Raw genomic sequence first — 19,227 nt, forward strand, 5'->3', positions numbered from 1 at the left:
GGCCCACAGATGAAAGAGAATGGGCAAGAGTATACTAGGGGAAATGTGAAAGAACAAAAGTTGATGCAAATATAATAGGGATTGGATTGTTCTGTGTTTGTCTTCTCCTCCTCTTCTGGTTCCGACTGCATAGAGGTAGTATGAGCAAGCCAGCCGATGGTGAAAGGGAGACGCGTGCTAAGAGGAGTATATCTAGTGTTGAAGGATTTTACAATGTTATTGGGGAGGGAGGGGACATCCCCTCTGAAAATGTGTGGTACAGAGAGATGAAGAGGGTGGGGCGAGGGAGCACTAATGGCTTCTGCTCTGTGAGCTCACTCATCACACACCTCGCAAGGACACTGAAACAATTCCTGCCACAAGAAGAATTGGTAGAGGATGGGGCATGTCTAATATATGATATGAATTTTCATTTATAACGCGCCTATGCACAAATATTTCTAGGTGCGATAATGCAAGGGAGGGAAGACAAGACAATCAATCTTACTAGGCCATGTGTCATTCAGATTGTGCAAGTGTGATGATGTAAAGTGCAGGGGAAAGGGAGGAGGGGGAAGTGCCAGGGAGAGGGAAGGGTTAAGTGCAGCCAGGGCAGCGTGGCTCTGGGTAAGTACAAGGAGGCAGGGAACTGTGGGATTACAGATACAGCCCCTAGGTGCGCGGTAGGCCTGGAGGCAGTGCAGGGGATACACATAATGAAGGAGTCTGGTACCCAGTAAGACTCTGAGGGTAGTCGAGCAGCCAGGAATCTTTTTCTTTTTAATTTTCCATCTGGGAGATTGGATGGGCTAGCAGCGCAGAACCCCCATGAAAAACTGTGAAAGCCATTTGCACCCTGAACGAACCCTTCGGTGCAAATGGCTTTCATACCCTGCCAGGAGGGCGGACATGGCCTTTAATCACCCACAGCCCAAGCTGAGACCCGAGCCTGCCTTGGCACGGGCTAGCGGGCTATTGAAGACCATGTCCGCCCTCCTGGCAGGCATGAAAGCCATCATTTTGTATTACTGCAATATGGTGGTTACGGATATTTTGTCATTACGTTTCTCAAGGCTGCAGGCAATCTGAAGGTTTTCTGAATAGAGTTCAATGTGGTCGTGGAAGACCCAATAGGCGAGTCCAGAGAGTTCATGTATGCATTAAACAACCACTGTGATCGATTTGATTAATTAAGGCATTCTATAGTGTGGTACAATCCATATAGGGGTATTTGATCGCCGGTCATAAAGTTGAGTAGTGAAACAGGAGAGCTTTCAGACATGCTCTGAAGGGAAGCAAGAAAGACAAATGTTTAAGCTTAAGGGCAATTTATTGCAGATGTTCACTGCTGGACCACAACTCAGACTCCCCTTCGAAATGTATTTTTAAATGACAGAGAAGAACAAAAAAAGTCAAACGTCTGAGGACACGAGATGGTGTACATGGGACTGTTTTACTTAGGTATCCTAGTACAATAAGATTTAAGCACTTACAGTCTAGACATGCTAGTTTAAAGTGAACTGTCTTCCACTGCAAGCCCATGCTGTGATTTGTGAACATCAGCAGCATGAATATATTTTTGAAGACTGAATACCAATTGAAATTAGTCTTTCTGCATGCTTTGCATTCTTCCAATTATAATCATGTGAAGACCAGGATATAACGCGTAAGCGTAGTATAGCCTTGTATTGACAGTGGCAACTTTTTTGAGGGTCGGATGGTCTGCAAGTATTCTTCCTGAGTATTTTGAATTGATAGTGGCAGCTGCTGAGTACAGCTTTGTAAAAAAGCCACGGCTGCTGCCGGAGTCGTTTTATTTACGGCGCCCGGCAATGGTAAATTACCGGTGCATTACAGCCCTGGCGGTCCCGGTAATTTCCCATTGCAGGGCGCCGGAAAAAATGACTTCCCATTCCAGTATCATTGCAGTCAATGGGAATGGGGAGGACGTTAGCAGCGGCACCATTCTGAATGGTGCCGGTGCTACCGTCAAAGTCTGCGGGTGGGTGCCGTTCCGCTCGCCAGGTCAGACTTGGAGGGCCGGAGGGCGCCCGCCCGCAGAACTCGGAGTATGCCTGTCCGGTAACAACGGTGCTGGTAGCTTACCGCCACCGTTTTTACCCGACTGACATACTCCTAATGAGGCCCAATGTCAAGGTTATCAAATATGACCACTGCTTTTTAACTACTGGGCTAAGAGGAAGGGACATAACAATGCAGTGAGAATTGAAGCTAGATTATGGCAGATCTTTCTTAAAAACAGAAAAGGTTTATCCGGTCCTGCATGGTCTCCAGACAAAGCTGTACTCTTCCCGAGATTCAGATACCGTAATGTAAACCAGAGTATTGTTGGCATAAAATAGAATTTTCACCGAAGAAGCTTACTTAACAGCTGAAACAAAGGAACCAGGTAGAGGTTGATCAGTCCTGGGAGACGGTTGAGCCCTATGGCCTGCCACGCTGCACTAGACAGATAGAGGAACTTAAGGTGCCTACCCAAAAAGACTGTTATATGGAAGAACACAAAAGGACTCCAGTCTCATGAATGGGAAGAGGGTATGTACTGGGCTACTCAGACTTGCATGAAATGGTCTGTCACAAGAGATAAGTTACGATAACCGGGCCAAATCAGATAAAGTGATATATATATATATATACTACAGCTGTTAATATTTTGGAAAATATCACAGGATGGGCAAAGCAACAGATTGAAGACTGTAAGCTAAATAAGTAGTCTTTTGACTTGGGAAAGCACAATGGAAAACACACACATATATTAGGAATTGTTACACAAGTGGTTCAACTATAAAAAATAGAACCTAGCAACAGGAATATCATTTCCATGAGTTTCAAACGACCAAAACATTCTCTGGGTGTGACAAGTTGACATCTGCACTGCAGGAGTACTGGGGTGAGTAGTATTAAGACCACTTACTCACACTTCTACAAACCAACAGTGATCCCAATAATAAAGGTAAAACCGGCACAGCTACGTTATATGCCTTGTTCCATCTGCGATAATGACTAAATAGAAAAACACTACACAAAAGATAGAAAGATGCAGCACTCTGGGTAGTGAAACAGTTGGAAGGCAGTGTCAAAAACCAAAATGTTCTTAAAAAGGGATTAAAGGCGGCCTAACCGGTCCCTAGGGCCCAAAGATGGACCACAGGGGCAGTTATCTGTCGGAAATACCTTTTGCTATTCTTGGTGGTCGGCCCAGGCTTCTCTGTACTCTTTGTGCAGTTCGAATCGGAACTTATGCAGCAGTTGTGTTGTTCTAGATGAGGAGCAGGTGTGGTTCGTGGTTCGATGGTGCGACCAGGCTCAGTTCGACTGTCGATTAAGATCGGCAAAGAAGGTGCTGGCGTTTTGAAAAGCGGTTTGAACGTGGTGCTTAGAGTTCGAGCTGAAGCAACAATGCACTCAGCTAGCACGGTTCTGCAGGGAACTGACTCGAGAGTACAGTACGGCAGCTCGAAAATCTGTTGAGTTCCAATGGCAGCTCCGGAGGGTTCTGTTAGTTTGACAGAGTCAGGGACTCATCTGATTAGTCCTCGTTATCGGGCTTCCAACACAGGGAGGCTGGCACAGACCTGCAGGTGTCCTTCAGTGCAGTGAGGCCTTGGGCACCAGTGGGACTGGCAGACAAGCAGGTTTAACTCCAGCAGTAGGTCACTGCCAATGTGTTCTGGGGTTGGTTAGGGAGCAGAGTTTGCCTAGCTTCGTACACTCATGCCAGATTCCGCGTTCCGTGTAAAAACAGAAACGTGTTGTTCCAAGCAGCATATTCTAATATAGAATTTGGGGTACTGACATGAAGCCTCCACTTTTGCATGTGCCTGATTCACGGCCTGAAAATGTTCTGACAAAAGGTCTGTTGACTATCAGGAATGCAAGTCGGGCATTGCGATGGCATTCGCCTTGCTAAGCCCTCCTTTTGCATGTCAAAGCAAGGAGTTAAAATACACCACCTGTGAGGTGTCATTAACATCTACTGCACAGAATGTCCCTTCGTAATTGAGGCACTTCCTAGTCGGCAGCACTTGTTTCTAATGTACTGAAAGGTAAAGGGTACTTTGGAAAATTAGAAAAGTGGCAGTCTTTTAAGAAATGCTTGCAGTGATACTGCTGCACACGCTGGCCCCGCAACGATAGATTTCAGCAGCTTTGCTGCTGGAACGTGTGAGAAATCTGCGGGCCTTCTCACATTTAGCCCGTTTAAGAACCCACTCCTGTAATCATAAGAAGGGTAGGACTGTCAGATTCTGACCCTGGGAGTGAGGCTGTGAAGGGGAATGCCAAAAGATGAGATCTGACATCCCCCTTGTCCTATTCCCGATCTATCCTAGCTCCTTTCTACTTTCATAGGATATCATCACGCATGTCCTACCCTACACCCAGACCTTCCGTCGAACACTCACACTGAGAGAAAAGCAAGAAAATGTAAAACCCCTTTTTCTAACTATAACCCTGACTTATACTCCTGTCCCTCTAATATCTTAAACTACTGTGAGAGCCCATCTTTTCCTTCCCTGTTAACCTCATTTACTGAGGGTACCAGAGTGAAAGCACCAATACCAATTTCCTATCCTAAGAACACCCCTAGACCAGAGACATGGTTTCCCCCTTCCTTGACAGTGACCTACCAAACCCCCCCAGCCTTCATAGAATGTATGAAGACACACAGTCTTCTTTTTTCCCTAGTATCACTCAAGTACCGTGACGAAGAAGAGGAAGTCAAGAAGAGTACAGGTTTTCTGTGAGAAACACACTATGGTACTGGGACGTAGAAGATGCAGATAGAGGCACATAAGCATCTTCATAGGCCAGGCACGGTCAGGCAATTGAAATCAACCATGCCCACCTGCAGCATATCAAGTCTTAAGGAGAGTATAAAAGGAACACTAGCAATCCACAAAGAGAGCGAGTAGCAGAGGAGCCGTGGCTGCCCAGGACCAGCTGGAAGAAACCGGGACGCTGAGGGTCTGCGTGAGGAAGCATCCTTGAGAAGCGTGGGTAACAACCTCTAGTTCCAGCAAAGAAGAGAAGTCCAAAGAAGGGGGCCGGGAAGCGTGCGGATCCCATGTTCCATTGGTAAAAAGAAATACAAAGATTTAACCAAGAATGAAGAAAACACCACTGGTGAGTGAAGCACAGTGAGAGCCCGGTGTGTATTGAAGTAAGCGAGCAAGATACCCCCGCTCTTTACAACCTGTTTTCAAAACCGCTCTTCGACAAACTGGACACCTTCGGCATATCATATACAAATTATGCCGATGATACTCAGGTGCTCCTACCTCTCTCGGGCTCCTATGACCAAGATGCCATAGCCCTCCACAAGATATACACCACCATTCAAGCATGGATGGCGGCAAATGGCCTATCTCTCAATGGAGATCAAATTGAGATCCTCCTAATCGGCCCTAAAGAAACCCTAACCAAACTCGGGAAACAATATTGCGACTTCACCATTGACAGCTTCATCATCCCTGTATCCTCTTCAGTAAAGACACTAGGGGTATATTTCGACTCCACTCTGTCCATGACATGTCAGGTCAGCTCGATTGCCTCTGCCTCTGCTCACGCTGTCAAACTAAAAAATGCAGTAAAACCGTACCTGTCCAAACAGAATTGTCTATCAGCTAGAGCCACCATTGCTAGATTATTGTAATGTCCTCCTAGCTGGTACCTCGGCCAAAAATCTAAATTGACTCCAAGTCATCCAAAACAATGCCCTCAGAGCAGCACATTCCTAGAAACAGTCCTAGAAGAGACCACATCTCACAGGCCAGGCGTGCAGCTCACTGGCTCCCGGTTAAGGAACGGATTACCTTCAAAACGCTTACCTTAATGCACAAATGCCTAGCACTCACAGCCCCACCTTAACTATCAGAGAAAATCATTCGAGCCACTTCCTCGCGCCCCATTAGAACCTGCCATGCCAACCAACTGCGTATCCCACCTATCAAGAGGGCCAAAGCAGGAGGTATCGGTTTCCCCCCATAGCTTGCAAATTATGGAATGCTCTACCCAACCCACTCAGAGCAGAGACCAAACTCTTCAACTAACACTGCCTCTATCTCTACCCTCTACACCTCTCATTGTTTTTGTTTCCTGCCCTCCTCCTCCCCTTCCTACTGTACTAATTATGTAACCAAGTATGCTGTCTTGTAACAGCACCACGATGCCTTCGGGCTGTTGCACGCTTTATAAATGTTAAGAAATCAATAAAATAATAAATACAAAGTTGCAGCCCGAAAGTGTAAGACTGGAGTCGTTTCTGGTGAAATTGACAAATGGAATTACAAGGATACATAGTGTCCGCATGTATGATTACACATTCTCGAATGACTGTGAAAAGAAAGGAAGTGTCTGCAAAGATGGAAGCTGTGCATGGACACGAAAAGTGAGCAAAATAGAGCCTAAAAAGGGGAAGCTGTGCGAGGAATCAAGTGGGAGCTAAATCCCCAAAACTGATAGAAAAGTGTGGACAACAAAGTGTGTTTTTGAAAAGCATTGGGCCGGCCACCAGGCGAGAGATTGATCCAGGCTGGCTGCAGAGATACCAGAATAAGCATTGGGATGGCCACCAGGTGGGAGATTGATCCGGTCTGGCTGCAGGGACCCCAGAATAGGCAAAGAGTGTTGAAAAAGCATTGGGGTGGCCAGGCGGGAGATTGTTCCAGGTTGGCCGCAGAGACCCCAGTATAAGCATTCGGATGGCCACCAGGTGGGAGATTGATCCAGGCTCGCTGCAGAGACCCCAGAATAAGCAAAGAGTGTTGGAAAAGATTTGGGGTTGCCAGGCAGGAGATTGTTCCAGGTTGGCCGTAGAGAACGTATAAGGAAAAGAGAACTCTATTAAGGATAAGGCACCTGGTTGCGTGACCTGTAATAGGTGCACCATGTGGTCTGACAACTGAGCCACGACAAGGGGAGCCCAATTGAAAGCAAGGAGCTGCATGATAGTGTGAACTAGAGGGCTTCTGGGTTCACGGAAAGGAGACCCAGGAGAAGCCTAAAGACCTTACCAGGAAAAGGTACTGAGAACTCTTTGCAAAGTGGACATTGTGCCAAGTGAACATTTCTTTGCCAAGTGGAGAGACGTGATACCAGACCTCACAAAGGATCAACCGAGAGGTCCAGTCATCAAGTCTCCTTCCCTGCTACTGACAGGGCCATGCTGTCTGACCAGAATAAAAACAATTCTTCCACAAATGGTGCCCACTCACAATGCTGACAGATATGATATCCATCTGATGTTGCTTCTCCTAGTTATGTGAAATACTATCCACCATACCATAACCTCAGGTATGGCTTTATGTTTTAAGATTCAACAGGATCGTAATTCCTCCTGACTAGGTGGATTTTGGAACAGAGGCTCAGACCTAAAATGCAGCCTCTGTGCTGAAGTGACTTGGCTGTCACAGCAGCTGTCAAATGGGCACATGCAACCCCTGGACCAGCTCTATGCCACTGGAGAGCAGGTGCTGGAGATGGATACTCATCCAAAAGGGCACAGGTGAGCACTTCTTTGGCATAGAGCTTATGAAAGAGAGATCTGGTTAGCAGATCATCCTTTCTGATATGGACCTACCCACAGCATTTTATTAATTAATACAAATCCAAAAAGCTAGGCCTTCTACACCGTTGCCAGATGGCAATTTCTCCCACTGGGATTCCAATGAGCAGTCCAGTGGTCTCTTACCTGGTGTGTTTGCTCTCTGTTCAGACATTTGCAATCCTGGGGGTTAAGTGTCTTCACATTTCTCTACTGGTTATTCTTTATGTCTCAAATCAAATGGAGACACACTTTCCTAAGTCTCGTAGCCAAACGTGAATCTGCACACTCGGCGTGGGGAAACCAACCAAACCAGGCCTGGGTGCTAATGGGATGAACCCCAAAACATCCACTATGGGCATTGCCTGCTAGACGTCTTTGAAGGTATGGTTAAGTTGCCTTCTTTCGTTCCCTGTCTCAGGATCCTAGCTGCAATCGCTAGTACCCTGTGTCCTAACGGCCTTCTTGACAAGTCACAACTGTCTTGTATCCAACAGGCTCTCTGCTGTACCTTCTGTCTTCTGTTCTCACTTTCTCTCTCCTTTAATTTCTCATGCCTCGATACTTGCTTGTACCTCCACCCCTCCATAGCTCTATTCTTTCAGGCTTGTAGTATGCCTATACTGTTTACCTTAACTCCTTCAACCGCCTCCTGCACTTTCTTCTTTCTTTCTCCTTCCAATCCTTTCATCTGGTTTTATCTTCACCCCCCTTTGAATTCCTTCCTCAATACTCCATCCTCTGGTGTTTTCTTTAACCATTCCCCTCTGCCGTCTTCTGAAAGCACCCACACCCTTCTCTCCCAGCTGGTGGTTTATATAGGGACTTGGCTTTGTCCCTGGGAAGAACTATGTCTAATCATGCTCAGGTGCAAATCATAATTGTATTCTCAATCTGAGTGGTTGGATTGCTTTGGCTTATGCTGCTCCAATTGCCACACCCCTCGATCCCCTGAAACGCGGTCCAAGACATGATAAAGGCCAGTCGCCATCTTGGATCCGCATTTGTTGCGTTTCAGGAGCGGGACTCTTTATTCAAAGGTCCACAGTTTGTGTGCGCACAGCAGCACTCCATGGTAAGTGATGTTAATGGAAATTAAAGTTGTTTTGGTGCGTGGTGAGCCACACATTCATTCTATAGCATTGCAGGAAGCATACTGCCAAACATATAGAACATGTGTTTCTTTGATTCCAGCATTTCGGTGGCTGTATTTGTTTTTTCTGTAATCCGAAAACATTGTACCCTCTTCGTTTAGCATCTCTGTAAATATACTATCAAAAAGGTTGAGGTGGGTGAGAGAGACAGGTTGTCCAACCTGTTGAATAAATATCGTCACTCAAGACTATTACACCTGTGGAAATTCTTATATTTAGACAACACCTATCGATTAGTGAATGATTTACTGTTTAACTTGAGTGCTTCTCTCTCACCCACTTCAACCTTTTTGATTGCCAATTTTCTCCAGCTTTGGTGGATGAGCTGGAGTGTGAAGTTGAGTCGCTGCCAGTTCTGACATAGCCTATTGCGCCAATTCTTCACTTTGCATACCTAATAGAAGAGTGGTCAAGAGCGCACAACGCATATATCGAATCCACAACACTTTAATCTGTAAATATACTGTGGTGTGCAAAATCCTACCATGATGTCTTACTGGAGGTGGGGGTCCGGTAACAGCATTCCGAGCAAGCACTGAGGCAATAGGGCCAACGGTTGCTGGTAGACTGGTGAGCTTACGTATGGTTCGGGTCTCTTTGAGAGGTGTAGAGGAATATGACACATGCAACACACCCATGCCAAAAGGCTCGGCCATGCTGAAGTGGGCCTGGGGACCATACTTCAGTGGATGCAACATTGTGTGGAGGCCAGTTGTAGTGGGGCTCAGCAGAATACTTTGTCACAATATCCATCTACTAAACCTGCACCTTGTGCCTAATCTTGAATTATGCATTGTCTTAAAACATAGGCCTGCCAGTACAAACTTAATCTTCACTCTGTGCAGTGCTCCAGATAATATTTTGAGGTGGGAGTATGTTACGCTCTATTTTTAAACTTTGAGAGTAAAAATTACTTTTCTCCTTTGCAAGAGAGTAGAATGTATGTGATATCCAGCCAACGAGTGTAAAAACTGTAATCATTACCATGCGGCAGATTTTTTCATTGTGATAGAATGCACCTTGCATTATTTCTCCAAGGTCTGGCCATTTGATCTCTCCTGTATATATTTAAATGTTGAAAACCCCAAAACCTAGCCAATTACATAGTAATGCAAGCATGATTTGTATTGTGTATTTTGAGGTTCGATAGCAGAATTGTCTTTTGATGTTTAATGAAAGTCCTCATTTTCTTGGAGCCATTACTACCTAATGGTATGCCAATGTTATGATACAACAGTGCAGAGAGGCAAGGACTTCATGCTAAATTCTATACCTTATCTCATGGTCAAAGCTCTGTACATAGAACCTATTTCTCACAATTATCACTTAATCAAAGTTGGAACTCCTTTATCGACCTTGGAAGAATGAAAGGCTCAGTTAGCCTTGCCGGGTTTCGAACCTGCAACCTACAGATCATGCACAGATTGCAGCAACGAGTGCTCAACTGGCCAAGCTATCTTTTTGGCTCCCATCCTTCAGAGGTCAGTAAACTGAGTAGTGACTGATGTATTATAATCACAGTGCCTAGATGTTGGACGAACCATGGTTGAAGCACTGCATAAAGTTAAATACCTATCTGGATTATCACAGAGGCAGGTTTTGCTGAGGTTCTATTTCAATTACAAATGTAACTTTCATTTTTTTTTTTTAACAGCACTTGCACTTTCTGGAGAGTCAGGTTTTGGATGTTTTAATTGTAGTCTTGGGGATTTGAGAGGCTCTAACACATGCGATTAGTGTAATGACAATCACTCACCTTTGAGCAAAGACTCTGCTGCCACTGACAATTTATAGTAATGTACCTCATAACTGCAAACTAGACCGTGCATACTCACCATTTTACACACTGTTTTTATAATTATAGTGTAAATTAAATGTAAAAACGATCTGCCTCTGCATGATTATGCACCCAGCACAGGGCATCTGAAAAATACTATTGTGCAATACTGGTTTGCTTTCACTGGAAAAAGCATAATTTGTTACAAAAGATTAATTCTCAATTGCAACTTAGTTTTCCATCTTATTATTTCTACAATTTTGAAATGCTAGGAAAATAAATATGAACAATGCTTCTGTTTGCGCAATGAACATCTACACACAACACTGTGGACACTGAATGGAAAGAAGCCATTCCTTTTATCACAGCGAAAGCCTTCAGAGAACTACATTATGTTTCAGAGGCTTTTCTCCATGGCTTGCATTGCAATTACATCCATGCAGATAAAAATCAAAAGAAGCGTTCTTTTTTTCTGTCGAGTAACCTGACCTTTGCACTGCCCTCTGCTCTAAACTTGTGTGTAAATGTACACAGGAAAATAATAAAGCTGTCTTATTAACAAGATTTTCATGTATAAAAAGGTCTGGTACGAACCTTATCTGGAGGCCTGACTCTGTGTCACCTTATGGAAAATAATGGAAGGTAGTTATGCCCCTTTTTAAAAGCTATAAAGACCTTTCCATTATGACTTTAGAAATAATTGCAAAAATAGGGTGACACTCTGTGTCCCACTGTTAAACATTTGCTCGACCCTTTGTTTAGGATTCAGGAAGTGTAAGCGACACCTCGGTTTCAGTGCTTCTCTGCATCTTGTTGAATCGGAGCAGTCAAGTTTATACTTAAAGTCGGAAGAGAGTGGTAAAAAGGTACAGGACAATGTTCAAAAACACACGCAAAGTGAATGTCTTGTGATGAATCCTGCATAGTCACCACTGAATCTCCAGTGGTGAGCTCCTCCCACATGGCCAGGGGACGCAGCCGCTATCTGACCCTCCTTCATAGTACCCACCTCCAAGGTCAGGATCATGTGGAGTGAGCTGACTGCCGGAGGAAGATGACTCCTCCTTTAGGAAAGGCACAATATTTCCCTCCCCCTTTTGAAGACAGCACTATATTCCCTAAAGCGCTGATGTCATATTGCCATTTTGAACCAATAACCATTCATACCTTACAAATATCCAAAACACAACTAACATCTCCCATTCATGATGATATCATAATAGGAAAGCATCCCAAACAGAATCTCCTTAAAATCTCTGTTAATTCTGAGCACTCCAAATCCTATAGGTACTGAGACGAAGAAGAGGGACAAGGAGTTAATGTGGATTGAGAGAAGCCCTAAACACAACGTTTGTTGATGTACAAGGAACCAGCTGCGTGGGTCATTTAAAGATGGCTTCCACCAACTGCTTGGGAACAGGCAGGTGCTTCTGGGCTGCCATTAATCAGTCTGTGATACTGGTGTAGCGAGAGACACAGAGGAGCGGGGGAGGTTCCAAGGAGAAGCTGTGAGGAAACCAGCAGCAGCGGAGAAGCTTTACTGGGCGCGGTGAAGACAAGAAGCAGCCACGTTACCCGCAATGAAACGCAAGAGCAAGAAGAATGCTGGAAACGAGTCTGACAAGTAGGAGACACCATTGTAGCCTTGAAACAAGTGCATGGACAGTTAAAGGTGCCATTTGGAATACCGACCAAGTAAATTTGAAAGACTGTATTTGCACTATTCCTCATGACTGAAATGTCAATATGGGAAAGGCTAGAGCAAATGTGACTATAAGCGAATTAATGTTAACAAAGAAGCTGAAAGGCAAGATTTGCACATGTCTCCATGCATGAATGCTTGTGGTCTCATACAGAAGGGATGTGGCCTAACAGTTCGGGCTGGACTGCCCCTTTTGGGGTGGGGCCAAGCCTGATTTGCATATGGTCTTTCCCCTTCTGTAATGGCTTGGCAGGCGAAAAATGGTGGTCTGGAGGGTTGCCCAGAGCATTGCCAGTGGTTAAGATTCATTCAAAACCTTCCAGCCATCACCTCTTTGTTTTTGCTTTTTCCATGCATGAAGAAGTCATTTGGGTAAAGTTGAAGCAAGCATTGCCCTAAGCAAATACGTGTTGTAAAAGAAGTTGAGAAGTGGAACATGAACAAGTTTTCTTATGTGAGGGGTCCATATGGTGGAGCTTGGGACAGGTAAAACAAGAAGTGGAACTTGAACAAGTCTTCATATGTGAGAGTTACATAAGGGGGAAGAAAGCTTGAGGCAAGTAAAATCCATAGTCAAGGAAGTATAGACAGTATAAAAGTGTTACTGTGCTATACTGGAAGATAAAGAAAGGGAAGATTGTGGAAAGACCTGGTAAACAAAATACCTAAGGCAAACAAACCGTTTTGGAGCAATATGCGTGGCAGGGGAGCACACCAGGGGATCTACAAGGAACATAAGTGGGGGGGGGGGGGGTTCCTGGCAAGGGAGTATAGCAGGTAATCTATAAAGCCTATGAAAAAGAGAGATAAAGTGAAGTATTCCTGGCAGGGGAGTACACCAGGAAACCATTCTTGGAACTGTGAGAAAACAGAAGTTGTCTCACCCACTAGTCCCCATGAATCTGTCATCCAGGCGGCCAGGATACGGCCATCGCTTTTGGGTCCAGTTCCTGTGGGTGGACCAGTGTGGGAGGATCACCTGGGAGAGGGGTCTTCGGGGAGTGGGACACCAGATGGTGAGACGAGGTATCCCCTTCCCTGGAACACCTTTCCCCATCCTACCAAGTAGGATACGTAGCAACTTTATCCCCCCCCCTTTACAACATGACACTTTCTCATGGACAGCCCACTGTTAGAGAAAAGGGACTAACACCTGAACCGTAATATCTGACATGTCCCCATACAATGGTCAGGCAAGGTCAGGCAATTACTGATCATCACACACACACCTGACTTCCATTACACTTCCCCACACGGGAGCGAGGCAGAACACATGAGGAAACAGCAGTTACAAGATGTCAGTTTAACATGAGAGGAAATACGGCAAGACCAAAGGGGATCGCAAGGATAGAAATTCCCTTGACCTTTTTCAACAAGGTACCTTACTTTCCAGAGGCCTTGAAGATAGAAAGCGTAAGACCAGGAAACCAGGTTGAAGAATCCTGCATTTTGTGTCAGAGATACCCGGGGCCCTCCGGTGTCAGTAATCAAGCTGAGGAGAATCACAAGCCTTCGAGGTATCGTCTTTGGCTCCAAGTTTAAAGCAGCAAATCAACACACCCGGTTAGTTGGGGAGACTGATACATGACCGGTCTGTGTTGAAGCCAAGGTTGCAAGCAGCAATGTGGTATGGCGAGCGCTGGAAAGAACATTGTTAAAACATGTGTGATGGGAAATGCAAGTGAAGTTAAACTGCTGATGAGTGATTGAACTTTGAAACCAAGATAGAATACCTTTGACAGAGTGGTTCAGCACTGCATGGGTGCTCAATCGAAAGTCTCTGTAAGGTATCCAGCTAAGAATTGGCTAAGTGCAAATAAGAAAGAGAGCAAATCAAGAAAGGATCGAGTGATTGTGAATCGAAGTGGCCTGCGGCGGGTTGAGCAAAATCAAGCACACAATCAAAAGTCTTTGATTTCTGAAGTAAAGAAAGAAAAAGTAGATCAAGTTGGTCCGAGCCTGGCGGAGCGAGATCAATTGAAAGATTGCTGTTAAAGTGGATCTGAACCCGGCAGAGTGGCACCCAGGGTGGACAGTGAATCACTCGAGACCATTTTGTGCATTAAAGGGGTCTGAGCCTGGCGGCGTGGGGCCCGGGGTGAAACGAAAATCACCCAAGAAGTTATACATGAGAATCCTGAAGAGAAAGGAACTTTGGAATGTTTGATTGTCGCATCAGGCCCTCTGAAGTAAGAGACATTGAATGGCAAAGAGACAGACCTAGAAGGCCCTGATACTGACATTTGAACTGCATCCTCGTGCTAGAGAAGCCATAGACTGTGCTAAGCTCGAGTGTGCCGCCTTGTCCCATGCTCAAAATGTGGGCAAAGGAGGCCAATGGCTTGAATATCCTGACATATCATTTCTTGAACACTTTTCTTTTGCGTAACATTGTTTCCCACACTATTTGTATTTAGAAGTAAGGATTGGCAATAGGTTTATTAGTGTAGGCCCTTTTATTTTGACAAGACACCACTTGGACTGCGTTATTATTATTTGATGGTCGTACCTTGCTCCCATCTTATATTTAGGATTAGATAGTCGTTTTTCAAACCCAATTGAAGTTCAGTTCAATAAACACCCTTGAACTGTAGTCACTTGTGTCTGTCTTACTGTTTGATACCATACCTTCATTACAGAACAGTAATGAGATAAATAGACATTTTAACATCCTTTAAAGCTGAAGAGACTTATTCTTCCACCTTCCAAACAGTATCAAGGGAAAAGGCATTTCTACTATTTCAGAGTAATCATTGTTTGGGAAAAGACACTTTAAGCCATTTCTTAAGAGACTGCTTTTGTGAAAGAAATATTTCAGCCATTCTTTAGACTCGTACCTTAAGAAAGACACTGTGGTTGACTTAAATAAAATAATCCAGGGTAAGGGAACCCCTCCTGGATTTGCTGATTATTTGTTGAACTTTTACCTTGGTTTGTACAACCTTTTCATTAAGTAAAATTAAGAACATTTACTTTGCACAAGGGGCCTCATCACGTGTCCGGCGGTAACCCATAATGATTTACTGCCGCCTGACTTCCCGGTGCCACTGGGCTATTACAAGTCTGACGGGCAGGAAGTCAGGCGACAGTACATGTGTTAATCCCCATTCCCATAGAGTCCTATGGGACTCGGTGCCAGTGCTCCCGTGACAAGTCTGTCTACCGTGGCGGCTGCGTCCGAGAGGGTCAGACCTGTCGGGCACATCGGCTCCAGCAGGCAGACTTGTAGGTTCCGGACCAGCAATATTGTAATGAGGCCCAAGGACTTTTTATTAGTTTAGACGACGAGACATAGACTGATCTTTAGTTTTTGTTTCCTAGATAGTTAAACTCTGGTCAGGATAGGGACGGAGACCCCTTTATCCAACCCCTTTTCATTAATAAAAAATGTCTCATGTTGAAAATATGACCTCTTTGTATCTGCCGCTCATTTCTGACCCCTTACATAGCCTAAAAGAGAACATTGCCGCTTGTCTAGTAGAGGGTGGGGTTGGGGAGCTTTTTCTTTTGTTTTTTTTAATCACAGTTTTGCTTCTTCTTCTCAAGAGAGAATAGGATGTCTGAGAAAGCAGCTTTGGTGGCGATTCACCAGTCCTTGAGAAAGTCCTTCCAGGTCGTAGAGCAGCAGCAGGAGACTTGGACGAACACTCTCCCTGGATGCAGCCCTCTTCTGGACTCCCTCAGCAATGTGGCGGAGCAGCTTCAGGCATGTGAGAAAGTCATGTTGGAAAACACGCCGCTTGCACAGTATCCAGACCTCCAACCGAGGCTGCGGCATAAACTTGTCTCAGCAATGGAGCTCATCCTTGAGAAACTCACAGAAAAAATGTATGTGCCCCAGCTACTAATGCCACTGATTTTATTTTGTGTTTCATTTGCCTTTCTAAAATGTACATTTAAGCATGCATTATTAAAAGCATAATCATGCATGCGCCGTTTCAGAAGAACGTAGAAATGTACTCAGGGGCCCAGATAAGATTTTGAAGTGGGACTATTTTACTCCCTATTTTTGTTAATTTGGGATTAAAATATATTTTTTTTTAGGGAGTAAAAAGGTAAGTCCCATTCCCTGCAAGATTATTTCTAATCAAGTAAAATAATGTAGAATTGTTTTGTAAGAAATATTTCTTTGCAACAAGTTATTCGTGCACATTAAAAGGTAAATGTGTACCTCTTCAGATCAGGCAGTAATAATAGTAGAACTTCTTCCTTTGGCCCTTCGTTTACTACTGGTCCAAACATATCCATGGAGAAGTGTGGATAAAAGCAGGAGGACATGCTTCGATAGGTCAGTTTCCCATTTTTGTTGGGAGAATTTTTACTCCCTATTTATATTTCTGGGGAGTAAGTGTCTGATACACCCGTAATCTGCAGGGCTGGATGTACATGGATAAAAAGGGTTTGTTGTGATAAGGTTGCCGTAAAGAAGTCACCAGGTAGGCGACTTCTATTTCTCTGACCCCTAAAATTCTTTCCCCAAATATTCTAGGAGGGATATAATTATATAATATTACCTCCAATCCTAGAATATTTTGGGGGAAGCGTTTGATTGTCTGGAGAGTGCATTTATTTGTGAAGTGTCGCCACCTGGCAGCCATTTTACCGGCGACACTATCACTGGATATGATAAAGTGTGTAGTTAACAAAGCTTTGAAGGAGAAAGATTGCTTGCTGACACATAAATACCATAATTGTTGTAGTTACACTAGGGATGCCCTCTTGCCAGCACGAACCTTCACAATGCTGTGTGCAATCACATTGCTTGCAGACATTGGGCCTCATTACACGTTACGCGGCTGCAGAATGAACGGTGCCGGTAAGGGACCGGCACCGTTCATTCTGGGCCGCCCTATTACGAGGTCTGCAGCAGGTCCCGCTATGGAACGCCTGGTCAGACCAGGCGTCCTTAGCGGGACCCGCTAGCAGTCCAGGATGCTAACAACGGGCCCGTCATTAACGGGCCTTTTATTAGCATCCTCCCCATTTCCATTGAGCCCTATGGGGGCTCAAATGGGAATGGGGATGTACCGGGTCCGGGTCTCGAGAATGGGAATTACCGGGTCCGCCAAAGTCGGCATGGCCCGGTAATTCCCTATTCCTGATATGATATGATATGATATGGCATTTGTAACGCGCCTATACACAAGTGAACCCGGTACCCGGTATGGGGGGAGCCATGCCGCTAAAAGCGGCATGGCTACCTCCATACTCGTAACGAGTCCCATAGAGTAGAAAGTAAGACACGGTAGACACGTAAGCACATGTGATTGAATTTCATAGATGCATCTGTCAGACAGACCCTAGGTCAAGGGTGCTAATGCTGCAAGGCTGCATTCGAAAGTATGTTACTTTGGAGTTTACAGAATCTTTCTATTCAGGATAGAACAGTGAGAGAGTGTGCAAGCGACTCATTACAGGTAACTTGAGAATGGACTCCTTGGTGTGTGTTTAAGTCCAGCAAAGCTAGCCCTTTAGCACAGTTATTTTTTTTATTGATATGATATGATGGGTTATTTATAACGCGCTTATAGTGTGGACCAGGGGACCGAACCTGTGGTGCTCCATGTTGTCTTGCTTCCAAGAGCTACCCTCCCTTGACAAACCTATTAACAAACATTATTCTATTTTGTGCCACAGGAGTGACCTACAGAAGGTTCGTGACTCGGTTAGCCATCAGGTGTGGGCAGTGTTTCAGGTTTACGAGCAGCAGGCAGGAGCTCTGGGTGTACAAGCCTGCCTGGAGGGCACTGCCGTTCATCCGTCCATTGCTGACATGCTGGAGTGGCTTCAAGACATTGAAAATCACTACAGATGCGAGTATCCTTCAACTCTTGCCAGCAAGTCTCATTGGTGGAGCCAGTGAAGCTTTTTGAGATAAGACACTCTTTGACTGTGCATTATTTTACAATGAGACTATTCCAGTTCTCGTGGCAATATTTGTTTGTCTTGTGCAGTGTTTTGCTCCAGCTGACTTGTATAGCTTTCACACTATCAAAGAAAATGAGAGATCATGTTAGTCCACAATGTAAAATTACAATTCAGCACACACTGTACGGTCTGCTTTTTAAGTTCCTTCGCATGTTATACGGATTAAAAACGTAGCTAAAAAAGCAGTGCCCTGGATGTGCTGATTGCACAAAAGGGCTCATTTTCATGGTGGCTGAGGGAGCAGGGACACATTGTAATTTACTGAAGGTGGCTTGGTCTTTACCAGTAAATTATGAGCCGTGTGATTTACATTGATTAGATTTTGCAACACAGAGCTGGGGGACACACCCTAACACCTGCTCTTTTCTCCCGCCACTCTGTGCAAGAAATCCACAAACACGTCTGTCCACATTGAATTTTCATGCAGGTGAACAGGATGGAATCCCTATGGTCCCAAGTAGTGCCAAATCTAGACGGAATCCATAGGAATTCATTTTAATGCCATCCATAAAGCCTTTACTGTTTTATGTTCTTAGGTTTAAAACAGCACAGCATACCATCAACATTGCACAGAGAGGACTGCTTACACTTCAGTGTAAACATAAGTGGTCCTCTCTGTAATATGTGGGCACAATCAAAATTAGCCGTGGGTTAAAAAATAATTCAGCAAAACCGTAATGAGAGCACAATACAGAAATTTGTACTGGATTTGTGTTAGGGAGATCTATCCGTTTTATGCTTAATGCCCTCTCCTAGTGAGACCCCCAGCACTTTTTGCTGGACTTCTATGTGCATTGTTGCTGGGAACCCTTTGGGTTCTCCTTTTTATATTCTCTAATTTTCCCTACGAACTACTGTTGTTAAGGAAAGAGGGGTACTTTGTATCCTTCCAAAAACTTTACTTATGAGACATTTGCATACACCACCTTAGTGGAATGCTAGGGGGATACCTAGTATCTTTCTTCTCTCTGATCCTATGATTTTATAGTCACAATATCCTCACTCCTACTCCCCCTGGATCCTCTTCTCATGGCCAGGGAAAGGCCATCGCTTTTGGATCCTGACCCTCGGGGTCGAGAAGTGAGGGAGGATCACCTGGGTGGAGGGTCCTTGGGGATTGGGA

At 44.7% G+C, this 19,227-nt stretch overlaps 1 protein-coding gene across 1 annotated transcript in view; it reads left to right on the top strand.

The window, feature by feature from the left end:
- The window catches only part of AIRIM (AFG2 interacting ribosome maturation factor), a 102,383-nt gene that overhangs the window by 33,342 nt on the left and 49,814 nt on the right, over window positions 1-19,227 (top strand). The window contains exons 2-3 of the mRNA XM_069622649.1: window positions 15,723-16,004; window positions 17,814-17,993. Of these exons, the coding sequence (XP_069478750.1) occupies window positions 15,733-16,004; window positions 17,814-17,993 (452 nt within the window). The 5' untranslated portion in view covers window positions 15,723-15,732. The remainder of the gene's footprint in view (window positions 1-15,722; window positions 16,005-17,813; window positions 17,994-19,227) is intronic.

The sequence above is a fragment of the Ambystoma mexicanum genome, chromosome 11, assembly GCF_040938575.1.
Source record: "Ambystoma mexicanum isolate Mex_15411 chromosome 11, UKY_AmexF1_1, whole genome shotgun sequence".
Classification (NCBI taxonomy): Eukaryota; Metazoa; Chordata; class Amphibia; order Caudata; family Ambystomatidae; genus Ambystoma; species Ambystoma mexicanum.